At 48.6% G+C, this 24,131-nt stretch overlaps 3 protein-coding genes across 9 annotated transcripts in view; 2 read left to right on the forward strand and 1 right to left on the reverse strand.

Annotated features, from left to right (window-relative positions):
* Nucleotides 1–7,674, forward strand: part of LOC147258089 (hexokinase-1-like) — a 39,774-nt gene extending 32,100 nt beyond the window's left edge. For 3 of the 4 annotated variants that reach the window (XM_086212462.1, XM_086212464.1, XM_086212465.1), the window contains 2 exons: nucleotides 5,980–6,213; nucleotides 6,569–7,674. In XM_086212462.1, the coding sequence (XP_086068588.1) occupies nucleotides 5,980–6,213; nucleotides 6,569–6,719 (385 nt within the window). In that variant the 3' untranslated portion in view covers nucleotides 6,720–7,674. The remainder of the gene's footprint in view (nucleotides 1–5,979; nucleotides 6,214–6,568) is intronic. The other variant, XM_086212463.1, reaches the window with a different exon arrangement.
* The window catches only part of LOC147258090 (uncharacterized), a 17,451-nt gene extending 8,513 nt beyond the window's left edge, over nucleotides 1–8,938 (reverse strand). For all 3 annotated transcript variants that reach the window (XM_086212468.1, XM_086212469.1, XM_086212467.1), the window contains exons 1-2: nucleotides 8,119–8,938; nucleotides 1–4,884 (exon numbers count right to left, since the gene is read on the reverse strand). The exon at nucleotides 1–4,884 is cut by the window's left edge and continues 412 nt beyond it. The gene's annotated coding sequence lies outside the window, so the exon portion shown is untranslated. The remainder of the gene's footprint in view (nucleotides 4,885–8,118) is intronic.
* zbtb45 (zinc finger and BTB domain containing 45) lies at nucleotides 7,790–23,243 on the forward strand. Of its 2 annotated transcripts, XR_015117671.1 has the most exons (7): nucleotides 7,790–8,199; nucleotides 10,016–11,327; nucleotides 11,669–11,803; nucleotides 18,068–18,208; nucleotides 18,454–18,727; nucleotides 19,067–19,863; nucleotides 20,711–20,840. XR_015117671.1 is itself a non-coding variant. In XM_086212466.1 (6 exons), the coding sequence occupies exons 2-6, from the start codon at nucleotides 10,269–10,271 to the stop codon at nucleotides 21,121–21,123; spliced, it is 2,022 nt and encodes a 673-aa protein (XP_086068592.1). In that variant the 5' UTR covers nucleotides 7,792–8,199; nucleotides 10,016–10,268; the 3' UTR covers nucleotides 21,124–23,243. The 2 variants fall into 2 exon arrangements, 1 of the variants encoding a protein (XP_086068592.1); XM_086212466.1 differs by lacking the exon at nucleotides 19,067–19,863 and having other exon boundaries at nucleotides 7,792–8,199; nucleotides 20,711–23,243.
* The last annotated feature ends 888 nt before the right edge of the window (nucleotides 23,244–24,131 follow it).

Consider the following 24,131-nt stretch of genomic DNA (forward strand, 5'->3'; position numbering starts at 1 on the left):
TGTGCGAGTTGCAGTTTGTCCATAACGAACACCATGTTCGAACATAAGGATGTCCATCACTGCACGTGGCACCAGGACATCCGAGGTCGTAGGTCTAAGATTGATTTTATGGTCGTATCATCTGACCTATGGCCGTATGTTCTGGACACTCGGGTGAAGAGAGGAGCTGAACTGTCAACTGATCACCATCTGGGGGTGAGTTGGATCAGATGGCAGAGGAAGATGCTGCGCAGACCAGGTAGGCCCAAATGAGTAGTGAAGGTTTGCTGGGCATGCCTGGCAAAAGAACCTGTCATGATGATCTTCAACTCCCAACTCTGGCAGAGCTTTGACTGCATCCCGGGGGCAGTGGGGGACATTGAGTCCGAATGTTCTGCTCTGCCATTGTCGAAGCAGCTGTTGTGAGGCTGCTGTGGCTGGTCACAGCAGTAATCCCAGAATGTGCTCGTGGACACCAGAGGTGAGGGGAGCCGTCAGGCTGAAGAAGGAGGCATACAGGGCGTGGCTGGTCTGTGGGTCTCCAGAGGCAGCTGACTGGTACCGGCAGGTCAAGCGGTGTGCAGCCATGGCGGCCAACGAGGCAAAAAGTCAGGCATGGTAGGAGATCTGTGAGGCCATGGAGAATGACAATTGGTCGACTCTGAACAGGTTCTGGCAAACCGTCCATCGCCTCAGGGGGGAAGGCAGCAACTTCCCACACCATTTACAGAGGGGATGGGAGGCTGCTGATGTCAACTGGGGAGATAATTGGATGGTGGAAGGAACCACAATCCCACCAATATGTATTCCATGGAAGAAACAGAGTTGGGGGAGTACTTGGGGGGGGGGGGGGGGTCGTCCAATCTCCGGGGCAGAAGTCGCCAAGGCAGTGAAACAACGCGGTGGCAGAGCTCCGGGGCTGGATGAGATCCGCCCTGGGTATCTCAAGGCTCTGGATGTTGTGGGGCTGTGTTGGTTGACACGTCTCTGCAACATTGCGTGGACATCGGGGGCGGTGTCTTTGGAGTGGCAGACCGGGGTGGTGGTCCCCATCTTGAAGAAAGGGGACAGAGGGTTTGTTCCAACTTTCAGGGGATCACACTGGAAAGGTCTACGCCAGGGTACTGGAGAGGAGGGTCAAGGCGGTAGTCGCACCTCAGATCATGGAGGAGCAGTGTGGTTTTCGTCCTGGCCGTGGAACCGTGGATCAGCTCTTCACCCTCGCTAGGGTGCTGGAGGGAGCATGGGAGTTTGCCCAACCAGTGCACATGTGCTTTGTGGATTTGGAGAAGGCTTATGACCGTGTTCCCAGGAGCACCCTGTGGGGGGTACTCCGGGAGTATGAGGTAGATTTCCGTTTACAAAGGGCCATTCAGTCTTTCGACTAGAGGAGTGAGAGTCTGGTTTGCGTCGCCGGCAGTAAGTTGGACTTATTTTCAGTGAGGGTTGGACTCCGCCAAGGCTGCCCTTTGTCACCGGTTCTGTTCATAACGTTATGGACAGAATTTCTAGGTGCAGCCGGGTGGTGGAGGGGGTTGAGTTTGGTGGCGGGAGGATGTCGCCTCTGCTTTTTGTGGATGACGTGGTCCTTATTGCGCCATCAAGCCACGACCTCCTGCTCTTGCTGAGACAGTTGGCAGCCTAATGTGAAGTGGCTGGGATGAGAATCAGCACCTCCAAGTCTGAGACAATGGTCTTCAGCCGGAAAAGGGTGGCCTGCCCAGGCCTGCCTCAGGTGGAGGAGTTTAAGCATCTTGGGGTCTTGTTCACAAGTGAGGGTAGGATGGAGCGTGAGACTGACAGGTGGATCGGGGCAGCATCCGCTAAACCAGTCTGTTGTGGTAAAGAAGGGACTTAGCGGAAAGGCGAGGCTCTTGATTTACCGTTCAATCTCCGTCACAAACCCTCACCTGTGGTCATGAGCTCTGGGTAATGACTGAATGAACAAGATCGTGAATACAAGCGGCTGAAATGAGTTTCCTCCTCAAGTCAAGTCAATTTTATTTCTATTGCGCCAAATCACAACAAAAGTTATCTCATGACACTTTACAGGTAGAGCAGGTCGAGTACCACGCTCCTTCAATGAATTTACACCCAACAATTCTCCATCAGCAAGCACATCCTGCAACAGTGGTGACAAAAACCTTCCTTTTAACAGGCAGGAACTTCGAGCAGATCCAGGCTCAATGGGGACGGCATTCTGCTTTGACCGGTCGGGGGGAAAGAGAGCAGGAGAGCAGGGCAGAGACAAAGACAGATAATGGAGGAAGACAGATATGCAGAAGGAAAGAGTGGGACAGAGATAAAGAGAGAGAGAAAGGGAAGAGACTGATGGACAGACAGGGACGTGAGCAGGTGGAGCTATGGGTGGCAGCTTGAGCCTCTTCAGGTCTGGAGCCTCCTCCAGCAGCACCCGGGATCTGGGATGAGGGGCTCCGGAGAAGAAGAGGAGTGAGTAATATGTATGAGTATGATTTATGTATGACACATACAGGAGGACAGGAGGCGGAGAGAGAAGCCCAGTGCACCATGAGAGATCCCCAGCAGTCTGAGCCTATAGCAGCATATCTAAGGGCCAGGCTACGCAGCCCAACTATAAGCCTGATCAACAAGGAAGGTCTTAAGTCTGCTCTTAAAGGTCGAGAGGGTGCCTGCATCCCGGACCGAAACTGGGAGACGGTTCCACAGGAGCGGAGCCTGATTGCTGAAGGCTCTGGCTCCTGTTCTACTTTTAGAAACTCTAGGAACCAGCAGGAACCCTGCATCCTGGGAGTGAAGGGCTCTAGCTGGATCATAGGGGACTAGAAGCTCTGTCAGGGATGAAGGAGCCTGACTGTTGAGGACTTTGTATGTTAGAAGGAGAATTTTGAATTCTATTCTAAATTTGACAGGGAGCCATGCAGAGAAGCCAGTACTGGAGAGACCTGGTCTCTTCAACTAACATTTCGGAACAGCTGGAGAGTCTTTAGGGACCTACTGGTACAGCCTGATAGGAGGGTATTGCAGTAATCCAGCCTGGAAGTGACAAAGGCATGGACTAGTTTTTCTGCATCCTTTTGAGACAGGATGTGTCTGATCTTAGCGATGTTACGTAAATGAAAGAAAGCAGTCCTAGAAGTTTGCTTAATGTGGGCATTAAAGGACAGATCCTGATCAAAGAGAACTCCTAGGTTCCTACGGTGGTGCTGGGGGCCAAGGTAATTCCTTCCAGGGTACCTGTCTCATTAGATAGGGTGTCTCTAAGATGTTTTGGGCCCAGGACAATGACTTCAGTTTTATCAGAGTTTAATAAAAGGAAATTATGGGTCCTCCATGTTTTTCTGTCCTTCAGACAGGCCTCCAGTTCAGTCAGCTGGTTTGTTCCATGTGGATCATTGATGAGTTCAGCTGAGTGTCGTCTGCATAGCAGTGAACATTAATGGAGTGTTTCCTGATCATGTGACCTAGAGGAAGCAAGTACAGGGTGAAGAGGACTGGACCAAGCACAGAGCCTTGTGGAACACCATAAGTGACTGTAGTGGTCTCAGAGGAACCATCATTAACTTGTACCAACTGAGATGGACCTGGTAAATATGACCTGAACCAGTTTAGTGTGGTTCCTTTAATACCAGTGACAGGTTCCAGTCTCTGTAGAAGGATAGGGTGGTCAATGGTACCAAAGCTGCACTGAGATCTAATCAGACCAGCACAGAGACCAGTCCCTCATCTGGTACCAGTAGGAGGTCACTGGTACCTTTGACTAGTTCTGTTTCTGTGCTAGGATGAACCTGGAACCTGACTGAATCCTCCAATCAGCTGTTGCTGTGGAGAAGTCACAGAGCTGTTTAGCAGCTGCTTTCTCCAGAACCTTGGAGAGAAAAGGAAGATGTGATGTTGGTCTGTAGTTGGTAGAACTTCTGGATCCAGGCTTGTTTTTGAGGAGGGTTTAATTCCAGATACCAGCGCCACATTGATCATATCTAAGAGGGAGGGGCTAACGAGGGGAGAGAGTCTTGGAGCAGCTTAGTTGGGATGGGGTCTAGGAGACAGGTGGAGGTTTAGAGGAGGACATTATTGAACTGAGCTCATGAAGGCTGAAGGGAGAAAAACTATCCAAGTGTGTGTCTGGTCCTCCAGCTGCCTCTAAGGTTCTGGGTTCTAGGGGCCATGTTGTCAGCTGATGGCAGCAGGAGAAGAAGTTTCTCTCTAATCAGGAGAATTTTGTCATTAAAGAAGTCCATGAACTCTTTGCTGCCCAGGGAAACAGGACTACTTGGTTCAGTAGAGCTGTGGCTCTCTGTCAGTCTAGCTCCAGTACTGAAGAGGAACCTGGGTTCTTCTTGTGTTCCTCTATCAATGCTGAGTAGTCGGCTGCTCTGGTTCTACCAAGGGCTTTCTTCTAGGTTCTAAGGCCATCTTGCCAGACTACATGTGACTCCTCCAGTTTGGAACAGCTCCATCTTCTCTCCAGTTTCTGGTTTCTTGTTGAAGCTGTCAGGTTCCAGAACCGTACCAAGGTGCTTGTTTCCTTGGATTCATAGTTTTCTGTTTTAGTGGGCCAGTAGAGTCCAGAGTTGTTGCTAAGGTGCTGCTGCTCTATGATAAAAGGATCAGTTTGGGAGGGACTAAGGTGGACAACAGCGTCCTCTGTTACAGTGGGACATGACACTGAATTTAGCACCAATGGAACCACTTCCTTAAATCCAGGTGTGGCCTGATCAGACAAACATCTGGAAACTACAGTTTTCCTGAGTGGAGTGTAGTTGATCAGTCCAAATTCCAAAGTGGTTGATTGGTGGTCTGATAAAAGCGTTCTGTGGAAACACAACCAGATGTTCAGCTTCAGTTCCACATGTTAGGAGGAGGTGGAGGTGTGGTTGTGATAGTGAGGGGGTTCATGGACAGACTGATGGACACCAGTTGAGTCTAGAAGAGAGAGAAATGCAGTACCAGACTGTGGTTATCAACACCCTCATGAATACTGAAGTCTCCTCCAATCAGGACTTGATCTGATTTAGAACTAAACTGATAGAAACTCTGAGGATTCAGATCAGAATCCAGAGTCAGGACCAGGAGGACCGTCCTCAATCATCAATCAGAGAGGCTGGAGAGTTTCCAGGCTGGAGGAGACAAACTGAGAATCAGGCTTTCAGAGGAATGGAAACTTATTTTGGGTTAGGGATTTATTACTTAACTGGTGTCAAAAAGTCCTCAGGGAGGCTGGGCTCTCCCTTAGAGACAGGGTGAGGAGCTCAGTCCTTCAGGAGGGACTCAGAGTAGAGCTGCTGCTCCTCCAGGTAGGAGTCAGTGGAGGTGGTTCAGGCATCTGGTGAGGACGCCTCCTGGACGCCTCCCTCAGAAGGTGTTCCAGGCATGTATGATTGGGAGGAGGCCTCAGTGATAGGAAATTACGTGGTCTTCATGTTTTTTTTTTTTATGACCGTCACCTAGTGGCTTCAGCAAAATCATCCTGAGGCCACACCCCCTTTTGACCACCGGTGTATATGGTCCACAATGAAGGTTGCGTTTACATCGGAGCACTTTGAGTCTGCTGTAACAAATCTTCATGCCATAAACCACAGAGTGGCAAAACCAACTAAAAACTCCGTCAAAACCAGATTTTGTGTCAAAATACTTATTTTGATTTAATCAGTGTGCTGCCCACATCATCTTCTACAAACTCGTCATATTCCGGTGATGCCTCTGTTCTTGTAACAGGACATTTGTTTAGACTGTTCGTTGTCTGTGAAAGCAAACCGACCAAACATTCACCTTCCCCTCTGATGAACTAGAGGTACGACAGTGACCTAAAAGAAGCAAAACCACTTTAAGGGTCAAGACTTTAAACAGTATTTAAAATACTGTCATCCTTCATTATCATTCACAGAAAAGTAGCATCTAGTGGGATAAAACAGAGAAAGGAGGAACAGGGAGTGCAATTTACACACTGCTGAAGCTTCAGACTCTGGGACAGCTGCTGAGGATCTGGTGACTCTGACTTCTGACCTATGACCTCTGCAGTGATCGTCTGGCACTGCTGCAGGTCAGGGCAATCCTGCAGCAGCTGGGGCTTGACAGCACCTGTGACGACAGCATTATCGTCAAGGAGGTGTGTGGTACAGTGTCCCGCCGCGCTGCTCAGATCTGTGGAGCCGGGATGGCTGCTGTGGTGGACAAGATCCGAGAGAACAGAAAACTGGACCACCTGGACGTGACAGTGGGTGTGGATGGCACCCTCTACAAGCTCCACCCACAGTAAGAAAACATCAGAGCAGAATGGCGAGCATGTTTATGGGGAGGAGAGGTTCATTCACCAGGCTGATCCATCTCTTAATGTCCTGGGAACAACAGAGCAGCAGTGTGGAGCTGTTTTTTTTAATTTTTTTATTTTTAGGTCGGTTGATGTCGGATGCTCCTGAGAGTTTTTGATGTTATTCACTTATTTTCATCAGAATAATTTTGACAACTACATTCACTCATTTGACGGACTCACCTGGATGAACTTCTCGTGTATCATATCTGGGTTGTTGAAGTCTGACTCAGCCCAACTATCAGCGTGAAGCACCCTAAATAGCCGCATCCTGATTGGCTTCCTGTCTTTCCTCCACAGCTTCTCACGGATCTTTCAGCTAACGGTGAAGGAGCTAGCCCCCAAATGTGATGTCAACTTCCTTCTATCAGAGGACGGCAGCGGGAAGGGGGCTGCGCTCATCACGGCAGTGGGCTGCCGTCAGAGGGAGGCAGACGCGCAGCAGAACTGAGTCTGAAATCTGTCCTGCTGCTCCAACATGACCTTCACCCGCTGAACAGCCCTCCTCTGTCGCCCCTGGCAGCCGTGACTCCGCCTCTGCCCCCCAATAGCCAGACGGACAAGCTGCAAGTGTAGGGAACTAAACTGAATAATATCTACATATTTATTCATGCTGCACCAGGTTTATAGTTTTGTGGTTGTACATTTTCCTCAATAGCTTGTCAATAATCTGCAAAATCTAAACTCCTTATGTGTGTACTATGTGTATTGCTAATTTTATTTTTATATGGAGGCAAACATATAATTGTATTTATATAACTGAGACCACAATAAAAGCCCAGAATTCATTCAGATTTAGTGCCGCAGACACAAGAAAAAGGCACTTTTTATATAAGAGGTGCAACAACAGCATTTTGGTGCAACTTCACATCACGGAATGAAGACACTGTTTCTATCAGCCCCACTGGTTCCAAAACCAGTTCCAAAAGGGCTCGCTGCAGAGGGCTGAAAGCCAGAGTCACGGCTGTTCAAGTCATCCTCATTTAATGTGCAACATGCTCACACAATGTGCTGCGCTACTAACCACCGTTTGTGTAACTGTCGATGTAACTCACATATTAAAGTTTCCGCCAGAGCTGGGAGGATGAAGGCTCCAGCACAAGTGTTCCTGTTGCTATTGTGAACTGCTATATTTTTGGTGTTGTGATGAAGCCCACTTCTACTCCTCGGACATACAAAGAACAAAAGTTTATTGGGCCAGAAGAAGAGTGGATATGAGCGCTTGTGTGTACTTGTGTGTCCTACTGTAGTGACCTAAAGCTTTCGGTGTACAAAGCTCTGTGGAGACTGCATGCCTTACATTAAGACAAAGGAGAGTGATGCATCTTTTGTTTTTTTTACACCAACGTAGATATTTGTGATCAACACAGTGAAAAGTGATTTCATTAAATTATATTTTGTTGTGGAGGAAATCCTGGTGTCTCTTTCTTCTATACATCCTACACTTCTTATATCAGATAGGAAGCAGTATTTATACTGCGTCAGGAACGAGTTGTTCAACCCGTAAAGAAGTTCTCGCGCTAGTGAGATCAGAACCGATAGAATGTCACAGCAATAGCCTCGTGTCCTGGGTTACCTGCCCCGGGAGTGTGTAGGTGAGGACAGGTGTGTTTGCGTGGGTGAGGACAGGTGCGTTTGTCTGTCCACTGCCTGCATTGGCACATCTGTTCTGCCTGTAGCCAGATGTGAGCATGCAGGACTAATCCAGACCACTTTGACCGTCATTCAGAGCTTTATCTGGTCCAGCTGCAGTTGCGCGGGGAGCATCGCATCCCTCTCCGCCTGGTGTCTGTGTGTCCGTGTTCGAGTCCTGTGTATGTTTGTGTGCGTGTGCTGGTTGCAGCTCTCACCAGGTTGGAGCAGTAGACCGACGGCGGCTTCCTGCTGCATCCGTCTGTCCCAGACTCACCAGCGCCGGACTGCCACCGCAGGTAAGCGCCCGCCGTCCGACACCAGCGCGACCACGAAGAGTCTTCACGGTTGAGTCGCAGCGTTCGGTGCAGAAAAGGGTGGCAGTCCGTTAGCTGGCTGCTAACTTTACTGGTTATGTCTTCCACCGTTGGTTCTAGCTAGCTAGCATTGTAGCTAGCTAGGTTAGCATCATGGAGGCGAGCTCAGACAGCCGTTTCGTCTTGTGCTTTATACTTTGCCATCCGGTATTTAACAATTAACCTTTCATTTTAATCCACGGCGACGCTCCGTGTGCATGCCTAAAGTGTTGCTTTTCCTGCAGATTTGTGTGTGGGAGTGGAGCTGCTAATGTCAACAGCTAACGCTAGCTAGCGCTAGCTAGGCATCGTCGCCGCTGGCTCGCCCGTGTCAGCCTGCCCGGGACGTTTTACCGGAGCTGGCAGCGGTGCTGCTTTGGCGTTGAACGCGACGTTTATAAAGTTTCAGCGTCATTTTTCGATTTGCGTGTATCTGCTTGGCGCAACTACCGGACCCGCGACCCGAGGCGGCGCGCTAGCCGTCACCAACGGCGCTGGGTCGCCTCATTAACTGACCCGCGGACTCGCGCAGGGGCACGTGCGGTGGTCCGGTCGAGACAGGTGCTCCTGACGAAGCCCGCGGGCGGATTGTGATTGATTGATGGATGGATGAGAGATGGATGGATGAGAGATGGATGGATGAGAGATGGGTCAGCGTCACTCAGCTGTCACTTCCGTCTCCTTCAACCACAGCAGCTTTATTGGCTCGCAAACCGAAAACATGTGTGTCAGATTTGAACTGCCGTTTACCTTATTTCATTATATTTTATGGCAATTGTTCGTTGTTATTGTGTCTGTGTCTTCTATATTTGAGTGTTTGTCTATAAAATGTCGGCTCAACAGTCTAAAATGTCACACGTGCAGTAGAAGCCAAAGAAAAATGGGCAACATGACGTAATAAACACGAACGGACCCACTGTTTATTACGTCTGATAACTGATAAACAAACAGCTGCTGATTAATGTTCTGTTGAGTGAACCACCTAATCAGTGTGGTGCAGTAATACACCTTTGTAAAAACGGCCATTTTAACGCGAATTATTCGGGAAACACCATGTTCTTAATGTCATTAATGGAGGCTCAGGGATGAAATTAATGGAATTAACAAGACTGGTATGTTGCCAAAATGGCTGCTAGGAAATTGTAAATTTGCTCAAAATTACCAGAGGCCCAGGTGGTGGCCCCACTGACTGACTATCTAACTCCCAAAGCAGGGTTCACGCTGCTGGCAACTGGTGAAAGTAATATTGAACTGCTTTGATCTCTGGTTTGTTGGCCATTTATGACTTTGCTGTGGCTTCTAATTAACCCTCAGAGACCCACTAGACCAATGGTGGCCTTCATTCATCTCACCCTAACCCTGTGTGGTAGCTAACTTGATGAGCTATCTGCTAATGTGACATCCATCTAGAACTTCTTTACATTCCATCAAGTGATGGAGTCAACTAGGGACAGACCTGTCTGCCATCGAAGCCTCTGTGAGTCTGTGTCCTGTAGTAGCTCATTGCAGAAGAGTTACAAGAGTTGGAATCAACTCTGTGTGTAGTTCGCGAACCCACGCCAGAACGCGGCACCAGAAAGCAGACGCAGATTGTTACAGTCTGCTTCCTCACGATGGACAGGTGATAACAATCAAATCAGTCCACGTTTACAAAGCAAATGTCCTGTTGATGGACTTAATGGTATTATAAGCATTGCACTCCTCATATTCATTGCAGCTGCTTTAATGTTTAATTGCTGTAATTACTTAATTTCTACAGGTTCCCTCAGGAGCAGGTGACACCAGTGGAAGACAATTGTCCCTCAGGACAACAACTCCTCCCACACCTGAACCGCCGCTTCCAGTGGACTCATGACTGTTTAAGGGGACACGGCCCCACCGTGGCCCATGCACTGTATCCGTTTCCCTCCCTGTCCTCCTTATCCCTCAAGCTGACGCAAAACCCCAGACACCTCCCCCCCCTCCCCCACCCCCACTCCCACCCTGTCCCTAGTGACTCCCCCCCTCCTGCCATGGCGTCCGGTACGGAGACGGTGCATTACATCCACCTTCACAACTCCAGTCAGTCGGTTCTGGAAGCCCTGCGCACGCAGCGACGAGAGGGCCTCTTCTGCGACGTGACAGTGCGGATCCACGACGCCTCTCTGCGCGCCCACGCCTGCGTGCTGGCAGCAGGTAGCCCCTTCTTTCAGGACAAGCTGCTGCTGGGTCATTCCGAAATCTCTGTGCCCCCACTGGTGCCGGCCGAAACCGTGAAGCAGCTTGTGGATTTCATGTACAGCGGTTCACTGGTGGTGCTGCAGTCGCAGGCCCTCTGTATCCTCACAGCTGCCAGCATCCTGCAGATCAAGACGGTCATCGACGAGTGCACTCAGATCATCTCTCAAAGGAAGGCGGCAGCTGGGGCGGCGAGTGCCGCTGCAGCCGCTGCTGCAGCGGCAGCAGGAGGAGGAATGCTTGGAGGGCTCCTCCCTAAACAGGAGGAGCGCGGCGGGGGAAAAGGGAGAGAGAGCAATGGCAGCTGTTCTGGGGGCGGCTCAGGTGGGGGCGGGGGTTACCCAAACTTCTCTAACTTCATGGCTGATTGTGGGGCAAGCAACATGGGCGGGGGGTTGGGGGGTGCCAGCATTAGTGTCAGTGAAAGTGGCCCAGGCCCCATGGAGCAGGCTAACACCGTGAGTCTGATGGCGCTTGGCGACATGGGACCGGGCGCCATGTGTGGCGGTGATGGGCTGGGCTCTGCGCCTGGCACAATCCTCATGAAGCAGAGCCCCAGCTGTACTCAGGATGTCAGGTACAAGCTCCGAGACCTGTTGGCGCAGACGGCAAATGGAGCCAGCACCAGTAGCACAGGGAACCTCTCAGCGAGCTGTAGCTCCGGCGTGGGCAGCGTGGACAGCATTGGCAGGGACAGCCTCCGTGGCAACACAACTGACCTCTCTGATGACCTGGTCGGGATGGACAGATATAGTGAGGAGGAGGACTTGGACGGCAGAGAGCGGGGAAGAGATGGAGACCGAGACAGGGGGGCGAGCCACAGCCGCAAGCAGAGGCAGCCGCTAAGACTTCAGGTGGGGGATAAGGGGAAGGGTTGCCATGGTTACAGCTTTCAGGCATGCAGAGCTGCAATGGTTTGCTTTCCTTTCTTTTTCTGCTTTTCCCTCTTCTCACACTGCATTGGCGTATATTGCTGAGATGTTTCCGCACTTTGCTGAATTGAAGAGAAGCTCTCGCCTTAACTTCATCAGTAATTGCCTTGTTGAAATCTATGGACTTCTGCATATTTACTGTAGGTGATTAAACTTATTAGAATCCAGGTCGTTGCGCTTTTCTTTTATCAGCTGGCTCACTGCTCCTGCTACTCCTCTGCTGCACTGTTAGAGGTGTAATTGCTGTCCTGCTTCCCCTGTAGGTGCTGGGAGGAGAGGGTGTGGTGGTGAAAGATGAAGGTGTCCAGGACAACGATGGGACTGTCTACACCTTGGAGGACGGGAGAAGAGATGGAACGCAGGAGGGCACCCAGGAAACCATGGCGGGCTTCGGACAGGTGGGTCTCAGGACGAGTGGTAGCTATGGGAACCGATGAAAACAAGCAGCTGCAGAATAGGACAAAAATGTAAAATCTTGAGAAATGTAATCTTTATCATATAAATAGTTTATCAACCACTGCTGTAGAAAGGGTTTGAGATGAGGAGCCTCGATGTCAAAGTAGTATTAAGGTGGAAAGTGGGGCTTTGGGTCCTGAAGCGTGTGGAAAGAAAACATGGAGAGAATTTATGCGGCAGCCTGCTGTACCCTGCAGACGACACCAGGGACGTCTGCCAACAGTCAGAGGCATGGAGCTCTGCCTGTCAGGGTTCTCACAAGTGCTGCAAAAGCGTGATTTGAAACTGAATTATCTACTTGGTGTTGGACGTTAATGCACCACAGTTTCGTATCAATCAGAGCTCGTCATGGCCACTGAAGATTCAAGGGTGCTTGGGAAGATGGAGCCTCTGACTTTGGGTGTCGTCTGCTCGGTAGTTCATTTTACATGATGCTTAAGGCTGAGCTTCTCTACCTCTACTTGTCTAACAAGGCCAGGAGCATTTAATTATTCACTTTGTACCTGCGTTTTATGGACCAGAACATTTTGGGGCTCAAGCTTAGGAACTGGGATGATTTTCAGATGAGTTAGAAGAAGCCGTTGTTACCACTACTATAAATGATGATGAGGAAAATAATACTGGCTGCACATGTTTGTAGCACACAGCTCTTGTTAAACTGGAGAGGGTGACACAATCCTGTGTTACGGTACTGCAAACATCAGTCAGAAAACTGAGTTAGAGCTCAGCAGAACTGCAACCCTCTGATATCACAGCCCCTGCAGTTGCAATGGGAGGCCGAGAGAAGTCGATGAGCAGGGTTCCATCGACATGTTTCCACCCCATCTAGTCATCGCCAGGCTCGCTTGTGCGACCCTCACGTCCTCTAGTGACGTGTCAAATTGCATTTATTGCAAATGGAGTAGGATAAAAACTGTGTCCTCAAACGTTGTGAACCTGTCAGTTCAAGTGTCAGCTGGATGTGAAGAAATCAACATAAGCAACAATTGTAAGTGACATGGAAAACTGGACGAACACAACCGGGTCAAGGTGTGTTTTACCTTTTTCAGCCATGAAGCCAACTGCAATCCAGACAAGCCTTGAAAAAGATTTTTTTCAACACAAAGACAAATGAATTGCTCAGACTGCCGACTTTTAAAAAAATCATCTGAAAATTTGTGTTTGCTTCATTGTGGAATTATTGGGTATTTCATTATGATGAATTGGGTTCATAAACCTTTGTTTGCCTCGTTTACACTCATGATTTATCTCCAAATTGACGATTTACCCCCCGCAGGGAAACAGTGGCAGGGCAGCCGCAGGGAGCCACTGTGAACCAGACATTGTACAAGGACAGGGCTGTTCAATTAAGGTTGGAAGAGGTCCAGTGACTAAAACTTCCTCCCAGCAAAGGTCTGAGTCTCATCATGTCACTTGGAATGGTGGACATTGATGACAATAAGACCAGCAACGTACGTAGGCTTCCCTGTCCTTTACTGTCAGGCTTCAAGTGTTTTCAAAGTAATACACTGTTAACACACTGGTAGGTCTGAACTGGTGGGGCACTTGAATGGGACCCGGTAGACTCCAGTCCTGTTCTCAGGGTCCACCTGTCCTACTGGGCTTCCAGTCCCATCATTCTGCTTGGCCTCACTGTGGACGTCTGCGGGTTCCTTTCCTCAAACCACCCGTGTTTGGTCTCATCGCAACGCTTAACGTTGCCACGTTAATCAACGCCACAGTTTGACAGCACCTGAGACACAGAGGTTTCCTACTGGCTGTGGGCGGAGCCAGCATGAATCGGTCTGTCCATGCGTCTGTGAAAGGTCGGTTTTCACCGTCTGCTTGTTTCATTTCCTCTCTCTCTCGCTATTCCCCGGTGCTGAAAGGTAAACAATCGATTTGATTGGCTTGGCTATTGATGACGCTCCTGTCGTATTCACTAGACTAGCTGCGCATACTGGAATGATTTATCTTTTTATTAACATTACAATTTTAATGGGTCCGGACAGAACCCTCACTGGGTCCGGACCTGGACTACGGTGCACCATTTGGTAATGCCTGTACTTGGAGAAGGGATTTTCAGATTTTAAGCCTTGGTTCTGTGTTGCTCTTAGTATTGCTCTATCATGGTGATATTCAACAGCATATTCTCCTGAAATTCTGCAGCTGAGATGAGATGAAGCAACATTTAGAGTGTATCCAGTGTGTAGCATGATAATATCATGAAAATAACTGCTTAAGCTGGTGTGTGCATCATAGCAAACATGATAATTACAGTTTCGCACATGATGGCATAGTGACCAAAGCCCTAAAAACAGAGTGTGAAAACTGAATTTGAATGAATGGAGCTACTGTGTGCGGAGCTGCGTCCTTTCAGCGGCCGGGGTTTGTTATTTACAGGAGAAGGCATGAAACCTCTGCAGATGTTCTACATCCGTCTGTCTGCTGTGGTGATGTTTTGTTCAGGCGTTAAAGTGGAAGTGTTCAGTTTGTAGTATAATATTGCTTTTTGCACCCGTTACTCTGTTTCACTGTGCTGGGCAACTAGAAGAGCGACTGCTGCTACTGAGGATGAGGAGGAGGAGGATTCCTGCTGGACACACCAGCATCCTAGACCTGAGCTAGCTGATGCTAACACTTCCACCCACTACCAGCCATTGGGCTGTGCGAACTAGCCTGGACCTGAGCTAGCTTGATGCTAACACTTCCCACCCACTACCAGCCATTGGGCTAAGCTAACTAGCCTGGACCTGAGCTGGCTGATGCTAACACTTCCCGCCCACTACCAGCCATTGGGCTAAGCTGACGAGCCTGGACCTGAGCTAGCTGATGCTAACTCTTCACACCCACTACCAGCCATTGGGCTAAGCTAACTAGCCAGGACCTGAGCTAGCTGATGCTAACATTTCCCGGGCATTACCAGCCATTGGGCTAAGCTAACTAGCCTGGACCTGAGCTAGCTGATGCTAACATTTCCCGGGCATTACCAGCCATTGGGCTAAGCTAACTAGCCTGGACCTGAGCTAGCTGATGCTAACACTTTCCAGGCATTACCAGCCATTGGGCTAAGCTAACTAGCCTAGGCCTCAGCTTTAGTGGGGATGATGGACAAGAAGAGACTTTCCCTAAAAGTGTCTGTGTTCCTTTAAGTACAGCAGGAAAACACTGTTTTATACAAAGTGCAAGCTACTTTGGTAAATTCTGGGAACACATTTTTTTTGTTCCATTATGTGATTTTAACTGCATTCTCCTCATGGCAGAAGTGATAGGACTCCAAGGGACATCCAGTTAAATGTTTTTTTCCCTCTGTGAATTCTCCCTAAGTCTGTCCCTGATATCAGCTCCACCCATGCTGGTGTGTTGTCCAGTCACTCTTCAGAAATGTTAGCAGCATTTCCATCCTTTCAAAAGGCTATTTTCTTTATAGACGATGGTCTGACTTGACAGATTAGAGAAATGCTGCTTGATAGTCGGTACCTGGAGAGCGAGAGGCTGTTTACATGGTGCCCCCCTGCTCACTGCTGCACCAGACGGTCAACCATCTGATTATTGTGCTGATTGCCTTGACAGTTTAACACTGTTAACACTGCTTTTCCAAGATGGCGCCGCATGAGCGGCTGCCTGTTGCAGGAGCTCCTGCTTTTCAGTCTTAATGACCTCTTTTTTTCGTAACTTTCCCGACGCTTGCCAATTTCCCCACTGAGGGAAGTGTGAAGGTTTATCTTATCTTATAGAGCAAACTTTAATGTGCACTCTCCATTTGATGGAGCTCTGCACAGTTCAACAGAACTTTGACGCACTTCATTACAGAGATCCAGGTTTTATTTACTCCGATTCTGTGGGTTTCATGCTGCATGTTCTCTCACCGGTCCATGCAGCTGCTGTCCATGATCTTCCTGGATGGATCTGAGAAGAACCTCCCCAATGACCTGAATCATCTCAGCAATGGTTTATTAAACTGAACATATTGATTTTGTGTTTTTGGACAGGGGTTTAGGATTAGAAATTAATCTCAAGGATGGTAGATGTAGTGGCTTTGCTCACTCCTGACTTGAGCACTTTTTCAGGTGTGATACTGACATTCGAAAGGTGTCAAGAGTCAACATTGCTACAGGGTTTGAAGTCAAGACAGAGCTGCTCTCACACTCATGAATTAAATGTTCGGTGACAGAGCTGATCTGACTATAATGTAGCTTGACTGGTCATACAAGTTGGTCTTTCCAGCGTCTTTTCTCCTGCATATGTTGACATGCAAATCATGAGGACATGTATTTGAAGAGACATGGCGGTGTATGAAAAAAACTACAGTCACACTTACCGTGACGCTTGTTTGTTGGGGCAAATGCCTGCTGGGGGGAGTGAGAGCGTGGACAAAGAGACCACCAGATCTGTGTGTACGGAGGTGAGCAGCCGGCTCCGTGTGGGTGGTATGTACGTATAGGCTCACCGACTCTGGTGAACTCGCCTCGCTGCTGCTGCACCAGAGCATTTTCACAAAGACAATCAGAAAAACACCTTGGTTCAGGGAGGAATTTGGGCATTTTGAATAATATTTTCAGTCGTGGTTTGAATCAGATAAAAGAATTTATCCAGTTAGTAACAATTATATTGTGTGATTAATTGTAATTAAGCCCAAGATTAAAATACTGATCTCAAGTTGAATTTTTTGGAGAAAGTCTCATGTTAGGTACTTTCTAAAAAAGCATCTGTTCCTCTACTCAGTAAGCAAGTGACAGGCTGCTCGACTTTCACCTCGCGGCAGGAAATGTGTCTGAAATGTCCAAAGTGTTGGTATGGTTGGCTGAAGCATCATCATTGGCTAATTCTGCTCATGGAGACCCAGCTGGCCTCCAGCTGTTCACCGCCCCCCTCTTCAACAAACCCCAGCCAGCTGCTGACGACCACTGGTCACAGCCTGTGCCGCTTCTGCCTTAGGGTTCCTCGGTGCATGTGAATGGTTTTAGCGAGATAATTGCAAGTTGTTCCAAGCTCTGTGCAGGGAAGGAAACTTTTAGCACTTTATGGCTGGTTTTGTCCTCGGGGGGGGGGGGGGGGTGGCGTCAGCGGGACGACCTGTTGGTCATTAGCGGTGTTCAAGGCTTGGATAGAAGCCTGGACTGATCAACACTGGTCAAGATTTCCTGTCCTGTGCATTAAGACTATCAAACCACACGACAAGCTAGTTGGTAGGAGCGCGGTCATCGGCGACAGTTTGGTAACTTGGTAATTTAAAGAGCATTCCTCAAATTTAGTGATACTGTTGGAGGCACTCCACTTAACTAATATTCGTACCTCGGAGCAGTAGATCGGTAATCGTCTCTGTTGAGTACCGCTTGGTCGGCGGCCTTTGCTTTTAGTTGTCATTAAACGTCACATATTGTTGAAGTCTTTGTGTGTAGCCCACATCCATACCTCCACATCCACCCAGTACCTGACACACCTGTGACCTGCCAAGAATTCAGCTCAGTGGCAGGATGTTGCAACCCTGTGAACAGTTGAAAATGTTTAAATTTTTCCTTATATTGTCGATAAAAACCTAGGAAAATAATATACATTTAGATTCCATGTTTTTTTAGTTTATTTATTTGAAAGGGCAAGAAAGCGCATATTAATGAACATCAGTATGAATACTAATGTGAATGAGTTGAAGTTAGCAGGACTGATATGTCGTCCCTTGGCAGGTAACAAAAGCCATAAAAGGCCTTAAAGAGACCAAAGGAGACAAAGTGCATCAAAGACACAGGGGAAGTGTGAAATGTCGTGATGGTCATTGTTTCAGAGACTGCGGCTCATCTACGCAGCTTTGGCAGCAGGCCTGGGTTGTAGAAAAACCTTGTTTGAGATGGTGCTGTAGGTGGGGCCAGAGGTGGGGCCGTTGTAGCGATGGTAAGTGTCCAGTTAGTGAAACAATATTCAGGATGTGAGCAGATCGTCACCTTCAAACATTCTGGCTGCTGTGGTCAGAAACTGTCAGGCTGTCAGCCGGTTATGTGGGTCGTCCTTGCTGCCATTGTGTGAACCATCACATCATCATCATCGTCATCATCTGCGTACAATTAAAGAATTTCACTTTTTGTTTTTTGATGTTTCATGACTACAATTCTGCACTAAAGATGTGTTTGAGCTCCTCTGTGATCCAGATTGCAGTAAAAATCACCAGGTGACTGAACTGGAGCCAAGAGATAAAACCTATCAAAGTGTGTGTGTGTGTCCCTCCCTCCCAGGACTTCTATGATGAGCAGGGTGTGTTCTCTGAGAGTTTCTGGCCTCAGAGTGAGCCTCCTCAGGCCATGGCCTTCAACCCCAGAGGGCGGGTCAACAAGCCTCTGACTCCACCCCCGACCACGCAATCCATCAATAACCAGGTTCGAACCTCATCATGTTCTGTCCCCCGGTTCCACAACTTTTTATCTTCAGAATATTTGTGTAAGTTGAGTTCTGGACCATGATTGGCTGGACTGTCCATGATGTCACAGAGAACTGTTCTCTCCTGAGGTCAGGGGCGTCCGTAACACCTTCCTCATACACATAAAGACATGATGAGAACGATGCACAAAAGAACAGCTGGCGTTAACGCTGTTGGTGTTCTTGGCCAACGTTTCCTCCTCAGCTTCTGTTCCAGTACCCAGTGAGCCAGTCTCAGCCAGCCCCCTTCTACGTTGGTGGGCCCATGGGGGGGATTGACAGCATGGCGGGGACAGAGCCCAGCCAACAGGCTCCACCTCCAGCACCGATGACGCCAGCCCCACCACCCTCCACATCCTCCTGCTCTGCAGGCCCCTCCCCTTCCTCTCAAGGATCTGAGACCTCGTTTGACTGCACGCACTGTGGCAAATCTCTACGTTCCAGGAAGAACTACAGCAAGCACATGTTCATCCATTCTGGTAAGACTGCGTCTGTCCTCCAACCAGTTGGAGCTATGAAGGGAAATTGGCCAATGTAGTCTAAGTGGTTCTGTTCATTCACATCATGGTCATGTTGAAGGCTGAAGGGCTTCTGTCTCATTGTCTCTAAAACCCAATGTACAATATGTTGATTTACGTGGCAATCAAAATCTTTTGCCAAATACTGATGTTTTTCATTGATTGTTAGATTTTCAAAAATATTTTCCTGTGACTTTCTGGCCGTGTGCACATCTGTTGTTATTGGTGTTTATTTGTATCATTATTATTATTAAGATCTGTGCTGAGCGACTGATCAGAGGTGGTTGGCTCTCATACCAGGTGTGAACGCACTGTGTACGTCTGGCCTGCTTCTTCAGAGCTGATCACTAAGCAGCACAGATCCTGCTGCTCTGATTCTCCGGCCCAGCTCAGGCTCCATAGTCCCCTCACCTGAGAACAGGACTCAAGACTGTAAAGCTCGGCAATGAACAATCCAGAGAGAGCAGAAGGTCACAGACCCATGATGTCATCAGGATGGCGTCCTTTGCAGTCCTCAGCCCACTGAACTGAAACCCGCAATACCGCGACTACGCCATGAAATCCTTTCTTACTAAAAAAGTCCAAGCCCTCTCTGAACGCTCCTCTCCGGCCCCTTGTTGACAGGGGGACCCACCACCCCAGTCTGCCCCTGATCTCCACACAGTAGTGAAGAGGTTGTCATCCAAACCCCCAGCCCCTCACCACCAGTTTCCTTCAACACCACAAGTCAACCCCTGGAGCTTTGCCCTGGTGGAGTTGTTGGACTACATCCTGATGAGCTCCCGAGCTCTAGATGTTGATCCGCCATCGTCCTTCAGCTCTGCTTGTGCTGGTATATATGCAGGGCCAGTCAGGTTCAGGGGTCCCCCAATGTGTCCCCTTTATCCCCAGACTTCCTCCTTGGTTGAGGTCAGCAGTGTTCCCTCCCTGTTGTACACAGCTTGGATGGTTCACCACTTTCCCCTCTTGAGGTGCTGGATGGTTTTCCAGAAGCAATTTGATGCCGCTTGAAATTTGTTCTCCATAACCTCTGAAGTGCTCCAAACCACTGCTGAAGGAATAGTGACAGTCCTAAGGAAGGATCTCTGATTCCACAGGTAAAGTATGTGGACCATTGCCTTGGTGAATCCTAGCATCTCAACTCAGAACGAATCTACCCAGAGTGGATCAATTTTACTCAAATCAGCTGTTCTGAAAACAAAAACCAACATCTGAGGGTAAATCAGCTCACAGTTCAGGGCTAACGAAGAGTTTGATGGGCCTCCTTCCTTTCTTCTTCTTCTTCTTCTTCTTCTTCTTCTTCATTATTAATAATAATTATTACTGCCATATCAAACATCTCTCGCAGGTTGGTCACTCAGGACCAAGCATCCTTGTGATTTGTCTCAGTTCTGGTAATCTCTGACCGACAAACACGCCAGCGATGCCGCTTGCTCTGGTGTGAAGGAGTGACAGCAGATGTCTGTCGACCACCAGCTGATCGCTCTCTCTCTCTCTCTCGCTCTCTCAGTCAGAGACATCCCAACAAGACTGTAGTTGCTGCAGTGTTGAAACTGTCAGCTGATCTACGGCAACTAATCAAGGACTTTCATCCCCTCAAGTTCTGCCTGTCATAAATGTCAGAGGGGTACATGCACCAGTTAAAGTGTTGCAAATGGAAGTTGTGTGTGTGTGTTTGCTGCATGAGGAGGTGAGTTCTGATCCAAGGACACGCGTGGAGACGTACATCAAAGCCAGTGAGAGAGCTGACAGGTGGTCAGATCACGTGGGGTCGGATCTATCCGGCGGTGCATGGGCCGTGTTGACGGGTCGGAGTCCTCAATGAACTCACCAAAACTTTCTAATTGTCTCTTTTTAACAAGGAACAGACAGTCCGAGTCTTGATCAGCTGGTCTGAGATCAGCTTCAGAACAACTGATCTGGTCAGTCTGTGTGTCCCCCCAGGTCAGAAACCTCACCAGTGCTCCATCTGCTGGCGCTCCTTCTCCCTGCGTGACTACCTCCTCAAACACATGGTGGTGCACACTGGCGTCCGGGCCTTCCAGTGCTCCATGTGCGGCAAGCGCTTCACCCAGAAAAGCTCGCTCAACGTGCACATGCGCACTCACCGTGCTGAGCGCACCTTCCAGTGCAATGTGTGCCACCGGGCCTTCACCCACCGCACATTGCTGGAGCGCCACGCCCTGCAGCACGCTCACCACGCCCCCCAGGGTCAAGGTCAAGGGCGTGGCACCGACATGACCTCACCTACCAAGCACAGCCCTCCAGCTCTGGGAGGGCCCTCAGGTATGGCTGGCGCGGCTGGTATGGTCGGCGGCATGGCCAACATGCCCAGCCACGGAGCTTCCTCCACCTAAGGGGGGGGGGGGTGTCCATTCTAGTCCAGTCCAGTCCAGTCCTGGAACCAGCACCAATTAGGTTGTAACAGGTTCCCTCTGTTCTGTCAACCAGGGTTCCTCCACAGGCTACACACACACACACACACACACACACAGAACGTGGCAGGTTAGAAACTTCTACACACATTCAGATCATGTTACGCTGATGATGTTACACCTTTTCAACTTAGAGGGCCACCTGCAGCCGCCTCAGAGAACTGCAGGCGCGGGAGCCTTGCTGTGGTTGATGTGTCCTCCCTGATTCTGATCTGTTCAACGTGTGGATCCAAGCTTGGAGAGCTGGGGCTCTGGAGTCCAGATGTGATCGGCTCTCTTGTTCTATCAGATCACATGAAAATTCACCGCCGAATCCAAATGTGACCTTTACCTTTTAAAAAAATCATGTTTTTTGTGCTTACAAAGCTGTTCCATTTGTATCAGCATTCAAATTCCTGGTCATGTAGTAACCATGAGAATCGCTTCACTTGGGGTGCAGCAGGCGCCGGCACCTAAGTAGCTGGTTGAGATTAAAAAGGGTTATAAATTCTATTTATTATTAAAATCCTGAATATTTTCGTGATGAAATAAACTTGAATTGTTCAAACATTCATTACAAAGTTTTCGGTTCCTGTCAAGCGATGAGTCTTGGTTTGTGCTGCTAGGGTCCTTCTGAGACCGTGTGGATCTGAGTAGCTTCATGGCTGAAAGCAGGAAAACACCTCTGAGCCTGGTTCTGAGGGTCCAGTTTGGACGCTGACTTTTAAACTGAAAGGTTCATTGAATTTGAGGTGACAATTTTATGCTTATTTTTATTTTCAATAAATGTTATGTAGCTTTTATGCACGTGAGCCATGCGTGGCCCGTTATCTTTGTGCTCAGGAGCTGAGCCTGTTAGGGGAGATGTGCTGTGCTGACAGAGACGACGGCAACATGATGAGCAGGAACAGTGACACGCTGAAAGGGTTAAAGGTGAGGGTCTGAGGTTGGTCACATGATTGGAGCTGTTGACCCTTTTTAACTTACTGTAGCATCGCTGCTAACTCATTAGCTTCAGCCAAACAACAGGACCCTTGATGTTAGTCAGAGGTGTGTGTGTGTGTGTGTGTGTGTGTGTGTGTGTGTGTGTGTGTGTGAGAGAGTGTGTGTGAGAGAGTGTGTGTGAGAGAGTGTGTTTGTGTGTGAGTGTGTGTGTGAGAGTGTGTGTTTGTGTGTGAGTGTGTGTGTGAGAGAGTGTGTGTTTGTTTGTGTGTGAGTGTGTGTGAGAGTGTGTTTGTGTGTGTGTGTGTGTGTGTGAGAGAGTGTGTTTGTGTGTGTGTGTGAGAGTGTGTTTGTGTGTGAGAGTGTGTGAGTGTGTGTTGTATTTAGAGATATTCTAAACCGGCTTTAAATGTAGGGTTGTGGATCAAGGAACCCTGATTGACAGACAGCACCAAAGAGGTGAGCAGGACTGCGCAGGTCTGGGAGCTGGGGCGGGGGGGTCCTGGGGGGCGGGGTCTTGGAGGGGGGGGGGTTGCAGGGTTTGATTCTCTATCAATTCATTTGATTCTTTAAAGCAGTGTTCCGCTTAAGTTCCTTCAAAAACACCAAAAGCTCTGTGTGTGTGTGTGTGTGTCTCTCTCTCTCTCTCTCTCTTTAACACTCTGGTGGTCAACAGAACTTTTAACAGCTGATTTATTTCCAAAGCTGTTCTAATTGGAGAATGAAGGAACGTTCAGAATGAACTGAATTGAACGTGAATGAACCCTGAAACCATCTCGGGGAAGCCAGGGTGACAAAGACGGTTGTTGGATTATCAGACAAGGAGGGGATGTAGTTGGAGCAAACGGTGGCGGGGGAGGCGGGGGAGGCGTGATGCACAGCAGCGTGAATGAACCTCACCATCATCCATCACACAGCTTTGTTACAGTTTCCACAGGCGCCACCGCTCGGCCCAGGATCATATACCTCGAACCAGTACGAGCCCCCGGAGGCTCGGAGGGACACTATTCTCTCATTTGAAATGTTTGGGAAACATTTCAGCATGTTTTACACACACACACACACACACACACACACACACACACACACACACACGCTTGATCACAGTCACAATCACACACCTACAATTACCTCGGTGGTCCAAAGACAGGCATTATGCTCCACATCTTTAAGCTACATCAAACGAAGAAACAGTGAAACTAAAATGATCCGTTTACTTTTGAGACGTACTAAAGAAGTTCTCTGTAAAATTCCTGTACATCGCTGTAACACTCAGTTTGTTCTTTGTTGCTCATGTGATTCTTTGATGCAGAAACAAGGCAAAAGATAAAAAAAACAGCTTGAAGAGCCATTCAGAGGAAGGGGAACTCTTGGGATAACTATGACAAATCAGTGATTTTTATCAGGATTTTTTATTGAGTGTTGATTGTGTTTGTCTTTTGGGGCTCTGGTTACTAATACATGGGAAGTGTTTGTTGCTTAAAAAATAAAGAAAAGCTTTTGTTGCAGCACTATGAAAAAACTTTTAGTGAAACTAAATTAATCATGAAAATGTACAATCACCCCTACAAGTTTTGACAAAGTCAAACTGGTGATAATGTGAATTATCACTTTAATATTTATTACAATTTGATCTCTATGCACAATTAAGTTTGCACATCCTGTGACTTAGACGTAGGTGTTGTTGTCCCCTCCAGTATTTGGCCTCAGATTGTTTTTCTCTCCCTGTCTGACGCCTGAAAGGCGACGCTACAGACCTGTCGTGTCCCTGCTTTTGCTCCTTCTCTTCATGTTTGTGAGTTGCAGCTGTTCAGTAGTGACGCGTCCCGACGAGTGACTCGGCAGAGCTCGACGACATGGCCACACCATTCGACTAACGTGTCACTTTGATGAGACTCATCTTCCTAGAAAAGAGTGCGTCCAGCAGGTCCTTCCTGTCTCGACACATCGGTGTAAACGTTGACATGAAATGTCCCCTTTAAATGTGGAACCCTGCTTATTTACACGCA

The sequence above is a fragment of the Aulostomus chinensis genome, chromosome 8 (assembly GCF_037954235.1).
Source record: "Aulostomus chinensis isolate RoL2024-O1b breed Wild chromosome 8, RoL_Achi_v1.0, whole genome shotgun sequence".
NCBI classification, from domain to species: domain Eukaryota; kingdom Metazoa; phylum Chordata; class Actinopteri; order Syngnathiformes; family Aulostomidae; genus Aulostomus; species Aulostomus chinensis.